This window comes from Leptonychotes weddellii, chromosome 11, assembly GCF_054177405.1.
Source record: "Leptonychotes weddellii isolate Sample4059 chromosome 11, ASM5417740v2, whole genome shotgun sequence".
NCBI classification, from domain to species: Eukaryota; Metazoa; Chordata; class Mammalia; order Carnivora; family Phocidae; genus Leptonychotes; species Leptonychotes weddellii.
Genome location: NC_138379.1, coordinates 35,377,800 through 35,393,086, shown reverse-complemented (window position 1 = coordinate 35,393,086; position 15,287 = coordinate 35,377,800). Strand labels below are relative to the sequence as shown.

Genomic DNA, 15,287 nt, shown 5'->3' with positions numbered 1-15,287 from the left:
ATCTCCTCCCTAGGATACCTCCGTGACACCCTTCAGTGACTCAATGCCAAGACCAAAAATGCAACCACGGGGACCACTGATAAAATCTGAAGGTTTTGTAGTAAATCATGCTTTATATTCATGAAACTGGTGGCTGGAGGTATGAGAGCAGAAGTCAGCTAGTTTATCTCTATTTTATCCAAACTAACACTTAGTGTCCCAGGCACCCTGCTGGGCAACCAGGGGGACTACTGAGAAAGTGAGAAAATGAGTCTAAAGGAAAATGAATCTTTGCACTCAGAGCAAGACAGCCCAGCAAACCAAAATCCGTTCTACAGAACTGGGAAGATCGTGGACGAGTCCATCTGAAGGGCTCTTGAAAGAAAGACTTCTGAGAAAGTGTTTCAGGCAGAGGGAGCAGCGTAAGAAGGTCAAGGGCAGCAAAGTGTGTGTTTGGAGCCTAGAGCGTGAGAGATGAAGCTGGAAGTTAAGGTCATGTTAGAAGCTGTGACAGAGAAACTTCAGCCCCACCCCCATTTCAGTGCCTTCCAACCCGACAGAAGTTTATTTCTGGCACACACAAATTCCCAAGCGGGACTCCTTCCATCTCGTGGCTCTGCCGTTCTCAGCACAAGCTTCCAACTCCACTGCAGGAAAAAGAGTCAAGGAGTGTTTATGGACCGGGCCCCGCCGTGGTGCCCTCACCCTCACTCTCGTCCTGTTGGCTGGGCCTCAGCATGGGCTCCCCAGCCCCAGGAGAGCCTGGGAAAAGCAGGCTAGTGAACTGCCTGGGAAGAAGAACAAACAGGTGTTACACTTAGTAATCTCTGCTAAGGCAGATTTTTTTGGAATAACTTTTAATTTTCATACAATGTCAGAAATAGTATAAAAACTCCCATGTACTTTTTACTCAGATTTAGCAAGTGTTCACATTTTGCCCCATGTGCTTTTCCTGCCTCTATGTGTGTGTATAAAATACACATATATGTCTACATACATGCATATGTATGCATGCGTATATACATATGTGATTTTTATATATGCACTTTTCTATGTTATGCAATTCATATATATATATGCATTTTTCTGAGTGATTTGAAAGCACGTTTGAGACGTCATATCCCTCTATCTCTAAATACCTTGGTGTGTGTCTCCTAAGAACGATGACATCTTCCTGCACAGCAGATTTCTTAGCTTCTCTGTGCCTCATTTCTCTCATCTATAAAAGGGGGATAATAGTAATACCAGCCTGAAAGAATTGTTGTAAGAAATATGCAAAGTGACATCTGGGGACCTGGGAGTGGTGGTGATAATTACAGCTACTGGGATAATCTGCCCCTCTCCAGGTATCTGTGATGGGGATGCGGCCAACGACCTCAGCCTGGAGGATGGCTCTGTGGTGGGTGAGGCTGAGGACCCCGCTCCCTTTCTGGACAGTTGGCAGGTGCCCAGCTCCCTGACCTCTGTGGGCCAGACCCGCTTCCGCCCGGACAGCTGTGCCACAGCTGACTGCTCGCCCTGCCTTCGAATGGTGTCCAACCGCACCTTCAGCGCCTGCCACCGCTTTGTATGTACCAGCTGGGCCCGGTGTGGGGGGGCCTCCCAGGTCAGGAGTAGCAGCATCCACCTGCAGAGGGCAGCTCCCCAGAGGTGTTGAGCCTGGGACCAGATCAGGAGTCTTCAGAAGCTGGTTGTTGCCCCTGGGCAGGGCTGGGGGCTGGGGGGGGGTGGCCCAGGCCCTGGGATGTGGGGAATCAGGGTAAGCAGCGCTGTCGGATGCATGCGCCCAGGTGCCCCCAGAGTCGTTCTGTGAGCTGTGGATCCGGGACACCAAGTACGTGCAGCAGCCCTGCGTGGCACTGACGGTGTACGTGGCTATGTGCCACAAATTCCACGTGTGCATCGAGTGGCGACGCTCTGACTACTGCCGTGAGTCAGGGACCGAGTGGGAGTGGGGGGGATGGGCGACTCCTCCGTTGCTTCTGAGGCTTCCGCCCCTCTTAATTATTCATTCATTCATTCATATTAATAATTCAAGAAATATTTTATAAATACATCTCTAAGCAAACGAATAAAGTAACAAATTTATTTTTATTATAATTTAGATTAATAAGTCAAATGAATATTAGCTGCTTATTATTTAATTTATCTGAATCTCCTTGCTTCATTTGTAAAATGAGGAAAGTAATAATAGCTCCCCCTAGGGTTGTTTTGAGGGTGACATGAGGTAATGTGTGCGGAGTGCCTCACGCAGGCCCACCACATGGTTACCATCCAGGAAGTATTACCTTTCTCTTAATTTCTTGGGCATCTTTCTCTTCGTTCAGTCTCTCCCCTCCTTGCCTGAGGGAGGGAGATCCACCCCCTCCTCACTCCGTTAGGTTTGCATTTGGGGGGTAGACAGGGGTGGACTGGCCTAGGGCAGTCTGATTTATAAACGTGGACACATCCAGATAGGCCAGAAGCAGCTCACAGGAAGACCACGCCTAGAGTATGACAGATAAAAGATGAAAAGACAAAGTCATCTAGAGTAGTGTTTTTCACAATGTGGGTATGAAATCAACTTTGGGGGTCAACACCATATTAAAAATATGCAACAGAATAGGAAATGCTAGTGTGTACTGTACCTAGAAAGAGTAAATATTGTTTTATGAAAAAGTTTGCTTCAATATATCAGTAATGCTCTAAAAAAAAGGTACTATGTATATATATATACAAATATATATATATATGCCTATCTCAGTTATTCTCAATCAATCCCAGTAATTCTCAATCAATCCTTTAAAATCACCAGGGAACTTTGAAAAGTATGAATGCTGGGCCCCACGATAAGAGATGCCAGTTCAGTTGCTCTGAGGTAGAATCCTGGCAAGGGTATTTCCAGGCTCCCAAATGATTCCTCCGTAAGGAACCCTGTTTGAGGTTTGAGGACCACTGTTCTGCATGCCCATGTGTATTGGACCACAGTGTAAAAATCCACTTTTTACCATCAAGAAAATTTGAAAACACTGGTCTAGAGCAAGGATTTGGCAAATATTTCCTGTAACGGGCCAGATAGTATATAATTGAGGCTTTTTAGGCTTTATGGTCTCTGTCAAAATTACTCAGCTCTACCCTTGGGGTGCTAAAGCAGCCAGATACAATAGGCAAGTGACTGGGCGGGGCTGTGTTTCAATAAAACTTTATTTGCAAAAATAACGTAGGAGGCTGCATCTGGCCGTGGGTTGTACTTTGCTGCCTCCTGATCTGGATAAGGGAGGCTGTGACACCAAACCCCTTTGCACTCTCTGCTGAGGCGCAGATGATGCTCTGAGGCCCCTCCTCACTCTGCCTGGGGTCTGAGCTGGGCCTGCTGCCCACTGTGCCCCTGCAGCCTTCCTGTGCTCCAGCGACTCCATTTACCAGGCATGTGTGGCAGCCTGCGAGCCCCCTGAGTCGTGCCAGGATGGGCTGCTGGGCCCGCTGGACCCAGAGCAGTGCCAGGTGCTGGGCGAGGGCTGTGTCTGCTCTGAGGGCACCGTCTTGCACCGGCGCCACTCGGCACTCTGCATCCCCGAGGAGAAGTGTGGTAGGTCCCTCCAAAGCTGACCTCACACCAGGGTCCCCTGATCCCACCTGCCGCCCGTGGCCGAGGCCCCTCTGCCCCGCTCCAGGTCTGCTTTGGGCATGGTCAGTGTCCCAGGGAGGGTCGAGCCGGGACGGTCTGGGTCCCCCCACCCGCCTCAGCGCCCCGTGCCCCGCCATGTCCCCCACTGCAGCCTGCACCGACAGCACGGGGGTGCCTCGGGCCCTGGGGGAGACCTGGAACAGCTCCCTCAGCGGATGTCGCCAGCACCAGTGCCAGGCTCCCAACACCATCGTGCCAGTGGACTTGGGCTGCCCGGAGCCCCGCCCCGAGACCTGCCCACGTTTTGGGGAGGTGGCCTTGCTCCTGCCCACCGAGGATCCCTGCTGCCTGGGGACGGTTTGCGGTAAGTCCCGCCCTTCACTTCCCTGGACCTCAACCGCAAGATGGTTAAAAGGCTGCAGCTCCACCTGCTGACCTTGATGGATAGGACAAGGCCTGGGAAAATGAAAGGGTCTTGTGGGGGGTGTGTTGTGAGGAGTGGAGAGCCCCGCCTGGGGGACAGGAGCCCCGCTCATGAAGCAGTGTGGGGTAGGGCTTAAGGGCAGGCAGCCTGGACGACTCTTCCTCCACCGCTTTGCAGCCTCGTGACCTCAGCCGATGATTTAACGTCTTCTGTGCCTTAGTTGATTCTGCGGTAGCACGAGGTTGATCATAGTCCACACTTTCTGGGTTGTTGTGAGAACCTAGAAGTTGATACTGATCTAGGACAGCTGCTGGTACATGGCCCATCTCGAGGAGTATTAACTACTAATGCTCTTCCGTCGAGCCCTGGACCTTCTGTGTGACCCTCAGAGGCCCCTTCCAGGAACGTGGGTCCTGGGGGCAGGGGGGATGGAGGGAGAAATGAGGACAAGCTGTCTAGGTGCTGGGCAGTACTGGAGGCCGGGGGCGGGGGGAGTCCCAGCCTCCAGGTGACAGGCCCTGTGGCCCCTGACCCAGTGTGTAACCAGACTCTGTGTGAGGGCCTCGCCCCTACCTGCCGCCCAGGCCACCGACTCCTCACCCACTTCCAGGAGGACTCCTGCTGCCCCAGCTACAGCTGTGGTGAGAGGTCCTGAGGAGGGGAGCACAGGGGGAGGGGGGGCCCTGCTGCTGGGGGAGGGGAGCTCTGGGGACTGGGTTCTGGCTGGGGATTGGGGCAGAGCCGGCGTCGGGGCTCAGGCATGGCCAGACAGGGTCTGTTCCCAGCACCCAGCACTTAAGTTCTGTCTTTTCTGCAGAGTGTGACCCAGCCCTGTGTGAGGCAGAGCTGGTCCCCAGCTGCCGCCAGGACCAGATCCTGATCGCGGGTCGCCTGGGGGATTCGTGCTGTACCTCCTACTTCTGCGGTGAGTGGACATGCCAGCAGATGTCAGCATGCTCAGATGGATCCCAGCCATCCCCTTCCTCACCCATTTGCCGGGGCAGCTGGGAGGAAAGGGTGGGGGCCTCCAGGTGGACTGGGCACAGGAGAAGGGTGAGAGTCCTGTTCAGAACAAAGGGAAGGAGGAAGAGGAAACCAACCTGGGCTTCACCCCATCCATTACCAGCAGGAGGAACCTGGTGTGTGTTCGGTGTAAGACTTGAGGTAGATAGGAGGATCTAGATTCTTGCTCCAGAACAGGCCCCAGGAGGCCATGAAAGACTACTTGAGTCTAGCTCCTGTCACAGCTGGGTTTTAGGTACCCCTCCCCACCAACCCAGCAACCTGCTCTGTACCAAGACCCCATGAGGGGGACTGCCTGTGACGGCTGTGGCCCCTCTCCCCCTGCTCAGCCTGTGGCGACTGTCCAGATCCGATCCCCGAGTGTCAGGAAGGAGAGGCGCTCACGGTGGACAGGAACACCACAGAGTTCTGCTGCCCTCTGTACCAGTGTGGTGAGTCCCAGCTGGACACGGGGACCTCACCACAAGGGGCTCCAGGGACATTTATGTGCCACGGGGGCCCCTTCACAATGTCCTCCCTCGGGACCGATGGGAATTCAGCAGGGAGCCACAGGGAGCCCCCAGGGAGTGAGCACGGAGTAGCCAGACCTGTGATGGAGGAGGACGCTGGGCCAGGCCGTGGGAGCCAGATGGTGCAGGGTCGAGCCTGGGACACGGATGGCTCTGAAGCTTTAGGAAGAGGTCCCCTGTCCCCTCCCTCGGAGCCCCCCAGGGCCAGGGGGAGGCCTAGGTTGAGGCCACCCCAACCCTCCTAGCACTGATTCACAGTCCTCGTTCTCTGACCCAAGGCCCCCGCTTCAGGGCCCCTCTTGCCCTGTTTTACCCTGGCACCCACACGTGGAGCCTGCATCCCAGAAGACCCTGCATCTCGAAGCCTTGCAAGCTCTTTTGTGTTGTCGTCATAAATAAGAGCGGACCCTTCCTGACATCTTTACAGGACATAGTACCTTGATACAGTGTGTACTGTGTACCTAGTGCCTTAATAGTGCCTAGGAAACGTAGTAGAGCCGGCGCCAGGGACTTTAAGAAAACCTGATGGATGAGAGTTAACAGACTGGTTGAATTTAAAGATGACTCCACTTACAAAAACTGCACTCCGATTATAGGAAAAACGTGAGCGAACAGTGCACGGAGCAGTGTAGGTGAAGACTATCTGCCAGGAGACCCCAGGGGCAACCCCGACGGCTTCAATGTCAGAAACCAACTCTGGAACAGTGTAGACTTCCATGGAGCGTGCCCAGATGAGCTGGCCACACTGCGCCAATTGGCTCCACCTCGGGTCTCCGAGGCCACTCGTCCCCAAGTGTTCACAAAGCTGATCTGAGCGGAGGGTCACCATCCTTCCTCTTGTCTTTCCTCTCCTCTTTCTGTGTGTCTCCTCCTCTGTCCTCTCTGGCCTCCCTCTCTTGTTCACATATCTCTCTGTGGTTCTCAGGAGGAAGCCTGGAAATGTGGAATGAGGACAGGCACGGCCAGCCAGTCATGGTTTGGCGTCCCAATTCTGCCATTTACTAGCTGTGTGGCCTGGGGCAAGTCACTGACTCTCTGAGCCAAGGTTCCTCACGTGTCCAATGGTGCTAATAATACGTGCCTTGAGGGATCTCGTGAAGACTAGAGATAATATATGTGAAGTGCCTGATGGCCCTTGGCATACAGTAGGTGCTCAGTAAAGGGAGGCTATTGATATTACTACTTCTCCCAATCCTCGTTGTGCTTTTATTATAGAAGCACTATATACACCTCATAGAAGGTACAGAATCCAAGTAAATGCAAGCAAGTGAAAATACTTTCTTCCTGCTTCCCAGCTATTCCACTGTCAACACGTTAGATTACATCCTTCCACATATTCTCGATGCCTTTGTATGTGTATGTGTTTCTAACCAAAATAAGCTCACACTGTACATGCTTTTTTCGATTTTTTATTTGTTTCATTGTTTGTATTAAAGCTAATTAATATACAATGTTAATTAGTTTCAAGTGTACAACATAGTGATTCAGCAAATGTACACATTCCTCAGTGCTCATCACCATGAATGTAGTCACCATCTGTCACCACACAGTGTCATTATAATATTGTTGTCCATATTCCTTGTGCTGTACTTTTCATCTCCGTGACTTGTTTATTTTATAACTGGAAGTTTGTATCTTAATCTCCTTGACCTATTTCACCCACCCCCCCACCCCCGACAACCACCAGTTTGTTCTCTGTATTTGAGAGTCTGTTTTTTGTTTGCTCATTTGTTCTGTTTTTCAGACTCCACATATAAGTGAAATCATATGGTGTCGGTCTTTCTCTGTCTGACTTAGCATAATGCCCTCTGGGTCCGTCCGCGTTGTCACAAAGGTGTATCTGCTCTTTTTTAACCCACTGTTTTCAGTTCATGTTAATACATTTTCAAGTTATATCCTACCCCATCCAGGGTTTTCCTGGTTTGTCCACTCCAGGACCACACACTCCTGTTTTGTCTCTTAGCTTTGAACCTATCATAGGTGCCTTTTTCTGCATGACACAAAATTATAGTTTGGGCTGGGTCCCGCAGAAAAGTCCCACCTTCTGGATTTATCCATCGCTTCCTCTTGGAACTGTTTACCTGGCTCCCCCATCCTCTGTGCTTCCTGTAAACCAGAAGTCAGATCTAAGACTCAGTGGATTCAAGTTACAAGGGTGGGGCTCGACAGACACGAGCTTCACCGTATGTCACATCGTGAGACACAGACTGACTGGTGGAGACTCTGACCGAGGCTAACGTGGGCCCTGGATGAGGGTGGTGACTGTTGGACGCCTCCATCTTGCATTTACAGTTTTCCTCCTTCAACCAGAAGGGAACCCATGACTTTGACACTAGACGAAGGTCCTACTCCCCCTCCACCTCATAATTTTTTGAGACATCAGTTGATAACACTTACCCATGCCTATATATATATATATATATATTTTTTTTTTTTTAGTGAACCAGATAAGTCTTATCTTTTTCAAAACCTCCCCTTTAGCACTGCCCCTCACACCTCCCCTCCTCACCCCAAAGTTTTTCCCCGGGGGTGGGGGTCCCTCACTCCTTGCCTTGTCGTCTCAATAAATGAGAATGACTGAGGAACCCCAAACTAAGAGGGGCCGCCTGAAGAGTAGGAACAAGGGAAGCGTGCGCCCTGGAGTCTGGCACCCCTGAAGCAGAGCAGACTCAGGGTGGGCCCCGAGGGTATGGTTTCCACAGGGTGCGCAGAGTGGTGTTCTCCTCCAGAGGGAACCGTTCCCAGCAGGGGAGCTTGCGCCGGGCATTGGCTCCCATCTGACCCTTACTCTCAGGGTGACACGGAATCCAGGGGAAGGAAGGCCCCGTTGAGTGACTTAAAGACTTTGACACTGTCCTATTGCTAATGCCTCCTCAGAGTAGAACCAAGGCTTCCAGAAGTAGTTCTAGGGGGAGACTCCAGGAGCCCATGCTTCTTCCCTGGACTCCAGCCCTGGAGGGTGTCTAAGGACATGGGGGGGCGGGAACCCAAGGAGGAGCCAATGTTGCATTTCTGGGGGTCTCTGCTCCAAGGTATCTGCAGCTAATGTGTCCCCCTGCCTCCCCTCGCTCACAGTGTGCGAGAGCTTCCGCTGTCCCCAAGTGCAATGTGGTGTGGGCACTGCCCTGGTGGAGGTATGGAGCCCAGACCGGTGCTGTCCCTACAAGTCCTGCGGTGAGTCCCTGGACGGGGATGGCCCTACCCAAAGGCCGAGATCCAAAGAGGGGGGCAGGGGAGGAAGGGCCCCCCCCGCCACTGTCAACCTGCTCGCATTCTAGCCCTCCAGAATCACCAAGACTGCCTTCCTCCCCCTGGCGTCTGATCTCTGGCGGCTTAGCTTTCCTACACCTTTTTCTCTCCAGAATGAAAGAAGGAACAAAATCAAGTTCCCTGTTCCCAAAAGACTTTTCCATCTAAAAAAAAAAAAGTTTTTGTTGCAGCTGTCTGTTAGTAAACATGGTCTTTGTTAAAATTTACCTCAAACCCCTTTGGGCGCCTCCATGATCAATAATGAACACCAGTAAACTTTATGTAAAAATGTTATTTAAAAAGAGTTGAGAAAATATTTTGCATTTATTTCACTTGTCTTTTTTCCAGGCCTCCAATGTCAATTTCACGAGGGCAGAGATTTTAGTCTGTTTTATTCATTGCTTTGTCCCCAGAGCACGGAAAAACCTCCTGCATAGAGTAGGCGCTTAAAACTGTTTGCTGCAGGAGTGAGGGACCAGGGAGAGTGTTTTCACAGCCGCTCCGACCTTGTGCTCTCCTCCCGTGAAGCTAGGGCGGGTGTGTCTGTTAGTTTGCTAGCTCCCCCGCAGCTCCTTGCTGGGATATATATTTGGGAAAGATAGATGGTCAGAAGTTTCACCCCTGCCATGTGAAGAGGCCCCACATCTGCTCTAGAAAGGGCTCTCGGGAGGACGGAGGACCAGGCAGGATGAAGCCCAGATGACAAAAGGAACCTGCCATTGGTCTGTCTGCCTGTTCAGCCTCACCCACCTCTGGAGTGAAGCTTAGAACTAGGACCCACCCCTGCCCCCCACCTGCCCCAAGGCTGGAGGAAGGCTGAAATTTTGGCTTCTTCTCCCCAACCCCCACACTGACCGGGCCTGAGGCTGGGCCAGAGGAGGGGCTGCTCGGGAGCGAGCGGCCTGGGGGCCCAGGGAGACTTCCGCCTGGACATCTCCCGGTGAGATGGGTCCCGGCCCCCTCCTGTTTTTCAGAGTGTGACTGCGACACAATCCCGGTGCCCCGGTGCCACCTGGTATGGAAACCCTGCTTCTCTCCACTCTCTGCCTCCCCCTTTCCTTTCCACTCTGTCCCATCCCCTGGAGACCCTAGTCCTTTAATGTAGTGCAGAGAGCCTTGTCCTAAGCTCTGCTTTCTGAGCACAGTGTCCGCATTTGCAAAGTGGGCATGCTCAGGCTTCAGCATTGTGGTGAGCAGGTACCACGATGATGATGATGATGGTGGGGGGGGTGGGGGGGGAAGATGATGATGATGGTGATGAAACGGCAGCTCATGTTTACTGAGAGCCAACTATATGTCAGGAGCCTTCCTAGGCCTTTTATGTCTATTGTCAAATTAATTCTCATGACAGCCCAATGAGGTTGATTCCATGATGATCTCAGTTATACAAGCAAGGAAACTAAGGTTAAGGTCATGAAGCTAGTAAATCACAGTCAGGATTAGAACCCAGGAAATCTGACTCCAGAGGCCATGCCCTTTGCCACCAGGCCGCACGGCCCCTGAGGGAAGGGAAAATACTTTAAGAAATGCGAAGTTATGTTTAAAAGTTTTTTCACCATTTTCTGGATTATATATATTCTCCTCACCCCGTCTCCCCCAGCACACATTTCCTCATTTTCTCCCCCTCCCATCCTTCCTCTTCTCCCTTCAACTGATGAAGGAGATGGGTAAATGGTATAAGCCGTGTAGGGTTCTTGGCTGGCAGCCATGCAATTGTCCCTCGCTGAGGTGGCCAGTGAGTGCTTGGGACGAAAGGAGAGCCCTTAGGTCCCGGGAGAGGACGCTGGGGAGTGATCCTCAGTGGGGAAGCCAGGCATTTCTCCTTGGCCGGGGAGTGACTGAGCTGCCCGGGAGCCCAGGGCCCCCAGGCCTGCCAGCCCCCTGCCCACCCACTGCAAGGAGGCGACTGACAAAGACAAGGGCCCGGGGAGGGGGGCAGACTGCTCCCAAGGGTGGGGCTGGGCTTCTGCACCCCGGGGTGCTCACTGCCTCTGCCCCACCCAGTGGGAGAAGTCCCAGCTGGACGAGGAGTTCTTGCACAGCATGGAGAATGTGTGCGGCTGCGCCAAATACGAGTGTGGTGAGTGGGGAAGGGAAGCCCATGGGGTAGAGCCAGGCTGGGCCGGCCAGGCTGGGCCGGATGTGGCTGCCAGGCTCTCTCGGTGACTGTGGCCATCCGGCTCGCCCATGCAGCCAAGGCCCCCGTGTGCCTGAGCCGCGAGCTGGGGGTGATGCTGCCAGGACAGACCGTGGTGGAGCTCTCAGCCGACGGCGTGTGCCACACCTCGCGCTGCACTCACGTGCTCGACCCCCTTACCAGCTTCTACCAAATCAACACCACCTCTGTGCTGTGTGACGTCCGCTGTGAGGTGGTAGGTGCGGGGCGGGAGGGCGGTGGCCACGGTCAGGGGGGCTGGCCTGGGGGACCCTGGGTGATCCAGGAGTCAGAGGAGCCTCAAGCCTTCTAGACACTTCTGAAGAGTAGGCCTGGAGGGAGAGGCCCTTCAGAGAACCCTGTGGAAGGTGCTAAGCTCGGGCTGGGTTGGGAGAGGCCAGGAGGGGAACAGCAAGAGTGCGGGTCTGGCCAGGGCAGGTATCTCACGGAGAGAACACATACTGCTGAGGCACCTACTTATGACTGGCACACTCTTTATTGCTCTGTGTGTGTGTGTGTGTGTGTGTGTGTGTTGCTACTCTTTGTTGAGCCCTTCTGTGTGCCCAGTATCTAGGAGAGTGACTGGCTTCTAGTAAAAGCTAATGAGGGTAGGGGGTGGAATTATTCCCATTTGTCAAATGAGAAAGCTGAGGCTTAAGGAGGTGCAGTCATTTGTCCAAATTCCCACAGGCACTGGGCCTCAAATTGAGGTCTATGTACAACCAGAACGAGCACCCTTAATCACCAGCAATGCTACCTCTGAAAGGGGTGGAAATGCTCTTCGTCCGCGGGGGTTGGGTCTAGGAATTGCTGTGGAGGAGGCTTAAGGAAGAAGTAAGGTTGACCTTCCTGCCTGAGATGGGAGGCTGGGAGCTCCCTTTCTGGGCGGGGGGGGGGGGGGTGTTCTTCTCTGGGCTTTGGGCTCAGAGACCTCAGACAGTAGGAAAGGCAGGAGGGTGGAGGTGGGCACGTGGCTGAGGCCCCTCCCGTCCTGCCCTGTCCTGCAGAACCAGGAGTACGAGCACCCACGGGACCTGGCGGCCTGCTGTGGCTCCTGCAGGAACGTGTCCTGCCTCTTCACTTTCCCCAACGGCACCACCTCCCTGTTCTTGGTAGGCAGCCCCCTAGCCACCCACCCGCGGAGGCGTGCCGGGGGGCGGCCAGGGCTCAGGGCAGTGCGGGGTCCTGGGCTGCGCCCGTGTTCGGAGCCGTGCCCTCTCAGTTCCCTCGGGCCACCCGGCCACGAGCCCCCCTCGCCCACCTCTGTGCTCTCTAGCCTGGGGCGTCCTGGGTCGCAGACTGTGCCCGTTACCACTGCAGCAACACGCCCCTGGGCGCCGTGCTCGTCCGCTCACCCATCAGCTGCCCCCCGCTCAACGAGACCGAGTGCGCCAAGGTCAGTGCCAGCCCCACCTGCCACGGCAGGGCCTGAAGCCAGGGATATCGGCCGTCTTACTGGCGGGGGGCGGGGGTCCTGCGTGCAGGGATGAGGGAGGAGGGGCTCCCTGAGCCCGAACGTGCCCTGCCTCCCCAGCTCCACATCTCTCCGTGTGGTCCTGCTCCGGCCACATCACGCGGCACGTCCTCACACATCACTCGGCCGCGCACAGATGTACGCAGACGTCCATCCTCACATACACACCAACACGGACAGTCAGTCCCTCACACACACCACACACCGCGCGGGGCCGTTAACACCTGGGCCTGCCAGAGCACACACCACGCTCCGTCACACACTGGGGCACACGCAGCACACACAGCACACCGGTGCCCAGTTCAGGCCTGGGACCGTCTAACGGCCCCGGCACTAAGCAAACCAGCACCAGCGGGGACAGCTGTCACTATGGGCAGACCTCACGGGCAAGGATATCCGGAGGCTTGGGTTATTGTTGCATTATTGAAGTTCCTGAGATTAATACTGGACATTGAAAGATTTCTGATCTTACCCAGAAAACAAATACACACGTTCCCGGTCACACTCACACACTCACAACACAAAATCTCACGTGTACACACACACGTATATGCTCATAAAATCACATGCATATACACACACTTATTCACAAAGAACTGTCACATCATTGTTTTATCCATTTCATAAAAGAGGAAGAGGGCTGTAAGGGATAATCGCCCCCATTTTCAAGGTGGGAAAACTAAGCCCAGAGGAAAGGGGTGACTTATCCAGGGCTGACCCAAATGGGTTAGCCCCAGCACCCCTCCCCTCCCTGACCCTCTGTGCAGGAAGCACCAATGAGAGAACAGGGTGGGGCATGAGGGAAGCTGTCACTGGAAGGATGGGGGGCCCACACCATCTTATCCAGCCTGCAGTCTTACTGGGGCCACAGGCCGCCTTCGTGCCAGTGTCCCAACCAGCCGGGTTAACTCTTGTGGCTCTCCCATGGCCAGCCCAGGGGCCCTTCTCCCTCTGGCCGGGGCTTGATGGATGGCAAGGCCTGGCGCTCCTCTCCCAGGGCATCACGGGAGAAAAGGAGTCACTCTTGCACTCTTGCTGCCTCTTGCTGGGATCTTGGCTCCCGGCTGGGATGGGCTCTCCCACTCACCTCCTCTCCTCTCCCTCTAGGCTGGGGGCTCAGTGGTACCTTCCTTAGAAGGATGCTGCAGGACATGTGAGTGAGCACGGTGGAGGCCCAGGGGTGAAGGGGGACACCCTTCTGGTTGGGGGACAGGGTATCATGTCAGGGCTCAGAGGGCCAGGTTCCTGGCCTGGCACCTCCAGTGGTGGTTCTTCAGGGGTTATTAGATGAAGGGTAACGCCCCGACCATGGGGCTCATGGCACCAGCAGAGATACGCAGATGGGCAGAGACCATGCTCATGTTCCTATCCCAACAAAAGGCCTCCGCTTCTTGATGGAGACAGGGGACGTCCAGGAGGTCAGTAACTCACCAGCTACTCTCCCTCCCCCTGCCCCTGCCAAGACCCCTAGCCCAGAAGTCCCCCAAGTGAATTCTCCCTGTGGTCGGGAGCCCGGTCTTGGAGGTGCCTCCTGGGTGGGATTCAGGCCCCACAGGGTCCCTCACTCAGTCTGAGTGAGAGTTCTGTGCATCTGTCCTCACGCCTGGTCCCTGGAACCTGCAGCCCCAACCACATATGCATGCACGTTCCAGTCAGCTTTAGGACCTTTGCCTACAGGCCTCCCCTCGCCCTAGGGTCCTCAGACTGGCCTTTGGAGGGATGTAGAATTTGGGACCCTTTTATGTCCACCTCACATACTGCAGGAAAGCTGGGCTCAGTGCCTCATTGGCTGATCTCTGACCCAAAACTCAGGTTTCCTGAATATTCATGTGCTCCCATGTGACCTGCGACCCATGTCCCTCTCCCCAGGTTCCCCGGGGACCCTGTTTCCTGTGGTCCCCGTTAGCCCAGCCTCTCCTCCACGGGTTAGTGTCCACTGCCACCCAGGTACTCCTCTCGGAAGCCCACAGGACTGTAGGCATGCAGCTGCGTTGCTGTTCCCAACAATGTCCCTTCTGCTAGGTGGCCCCAGCTTGTGGTGGGGGGAGGGGCCCCTGCTGCCTGCCTCTGGCAAAGGCCTTTCGGCCAACAGTGCATGCTGGATAGCGAGCCTCACCCCCTGGGCTTGCGTGGGAATGCTTCAGCGGTGCCCACTCTCCCAGAGCCCATCAATGCTCAGTGCTGCTACCGCTTTGCTCCCACTGGTCACTCAGCTGGTCTCCGTCCAGGACCCCAAGGGCCATGGCCAGGGCAGCCCTTGGGCCTCTTGCCTCCTAGAAGCAGAGGGGGAGGAAAATGTGGACTTAGCTCTGGCCAGGAGTCCTCCAGCGGGTATGGTGGGAAACCCACTGTGGTGAGGCCCGGAGACCAGAAGAAAGGATTCCACCCCATTTCTGGCAGGCACTCTGGGGTGACAGAGGGAATCTGTGTATCAGGCCAATATTTATTGAGCATCAGTACGCCAGGCCCTGTTTTAGGCACTGTAGACACAGCGTAGATAAGGCTTCCTGGAGCTGACGTTTTAGTGGGAGAGACAGAGTATTAAGTAAAATATATAATAAGATGGATGCATCTGGTTTTATGGGGATTGAAACTGAATACAATTTGGGCGGGCCTCATTAAGAAAAAGAATACAGACCTACAAGTCCCGTATCAGGGGGTGAAATTGAATATTTATTTAGAATGAGAAAAGAGCTCACAACAAGTTGAGGGAGGGGCTGTTCAAAAGGAGGCCCAAAGCTTCCCTTTCCCCAGCGTAACTACAGGTGCGTCTCTGACGCCTTGGTGATGGTGCCCTGGATAGAAATAAGACAAGGGAGGGGCCGGGGAGGGAGCATGGGGTGGAGGGAGGGAGTTGCAGTTTCAGG

The 15,287-nt window shown here is 54.3% G+C and overlaps 1 protein-coding gene across 1 annotated transcript in view; it reads left to right on the top strand.

Annotated features, from left to right (window-relative positions):
• The window catches only part of OTOG (otogelin), an 86,591-nt gene that overhangs the window by 69,205 nt on the left and 2,099 nt on the right, over nt 1-15,287 (top strand). Inside the window, exons 41-54 of the mRNA XM_081799202.1 lie at nt 1,326-1,546; nt 1,770-1,908; nt 3,353-3,547; nt 3,738-3,950; nt 4,547-4,651; nt 4,828-4,935; nt 5,363-5,464; nt 8,618-8,716; nt 9,766-9,806; nt 10,796-10,871; nt 10,985-11,163; nt 11,954-12,058; nt 12,223-12,342; nt 13,528-13,573. Coding sequence (XP_081655328.1) covers nt 1,326-1,546; nt 1,770-1,908; nt 3,353-3,547; nt 3,738-3,950; nt 4,547-4,651; nt 4,828-4,935; nt 5,363-5,464; nt 8,618-8,716; nt 9,766-9,806; nt 10,796-10,871; nt 10,985-11,163; nt 11,954-12,058; nt 12,223-12,342; nt 13,528-13,573 — 1,749 coding nt within the window. The remainder of the gene's footprint in view (nt 1-1,325; nt 1,547-1,769; nt 1,909-3,352; nt 3,548-3,737; nt 3,951-4,546; nt 4,652-4,827; nt 4,936-5,362; nt 5,465-8,617; nt 8,717-9,765; nt 9,807-10,795; nt 10,872-10,984; nt 11,164-11,953; nt 12,059-12,222; nt 12,343-13,527; nt 13,574-15,287) is intronic.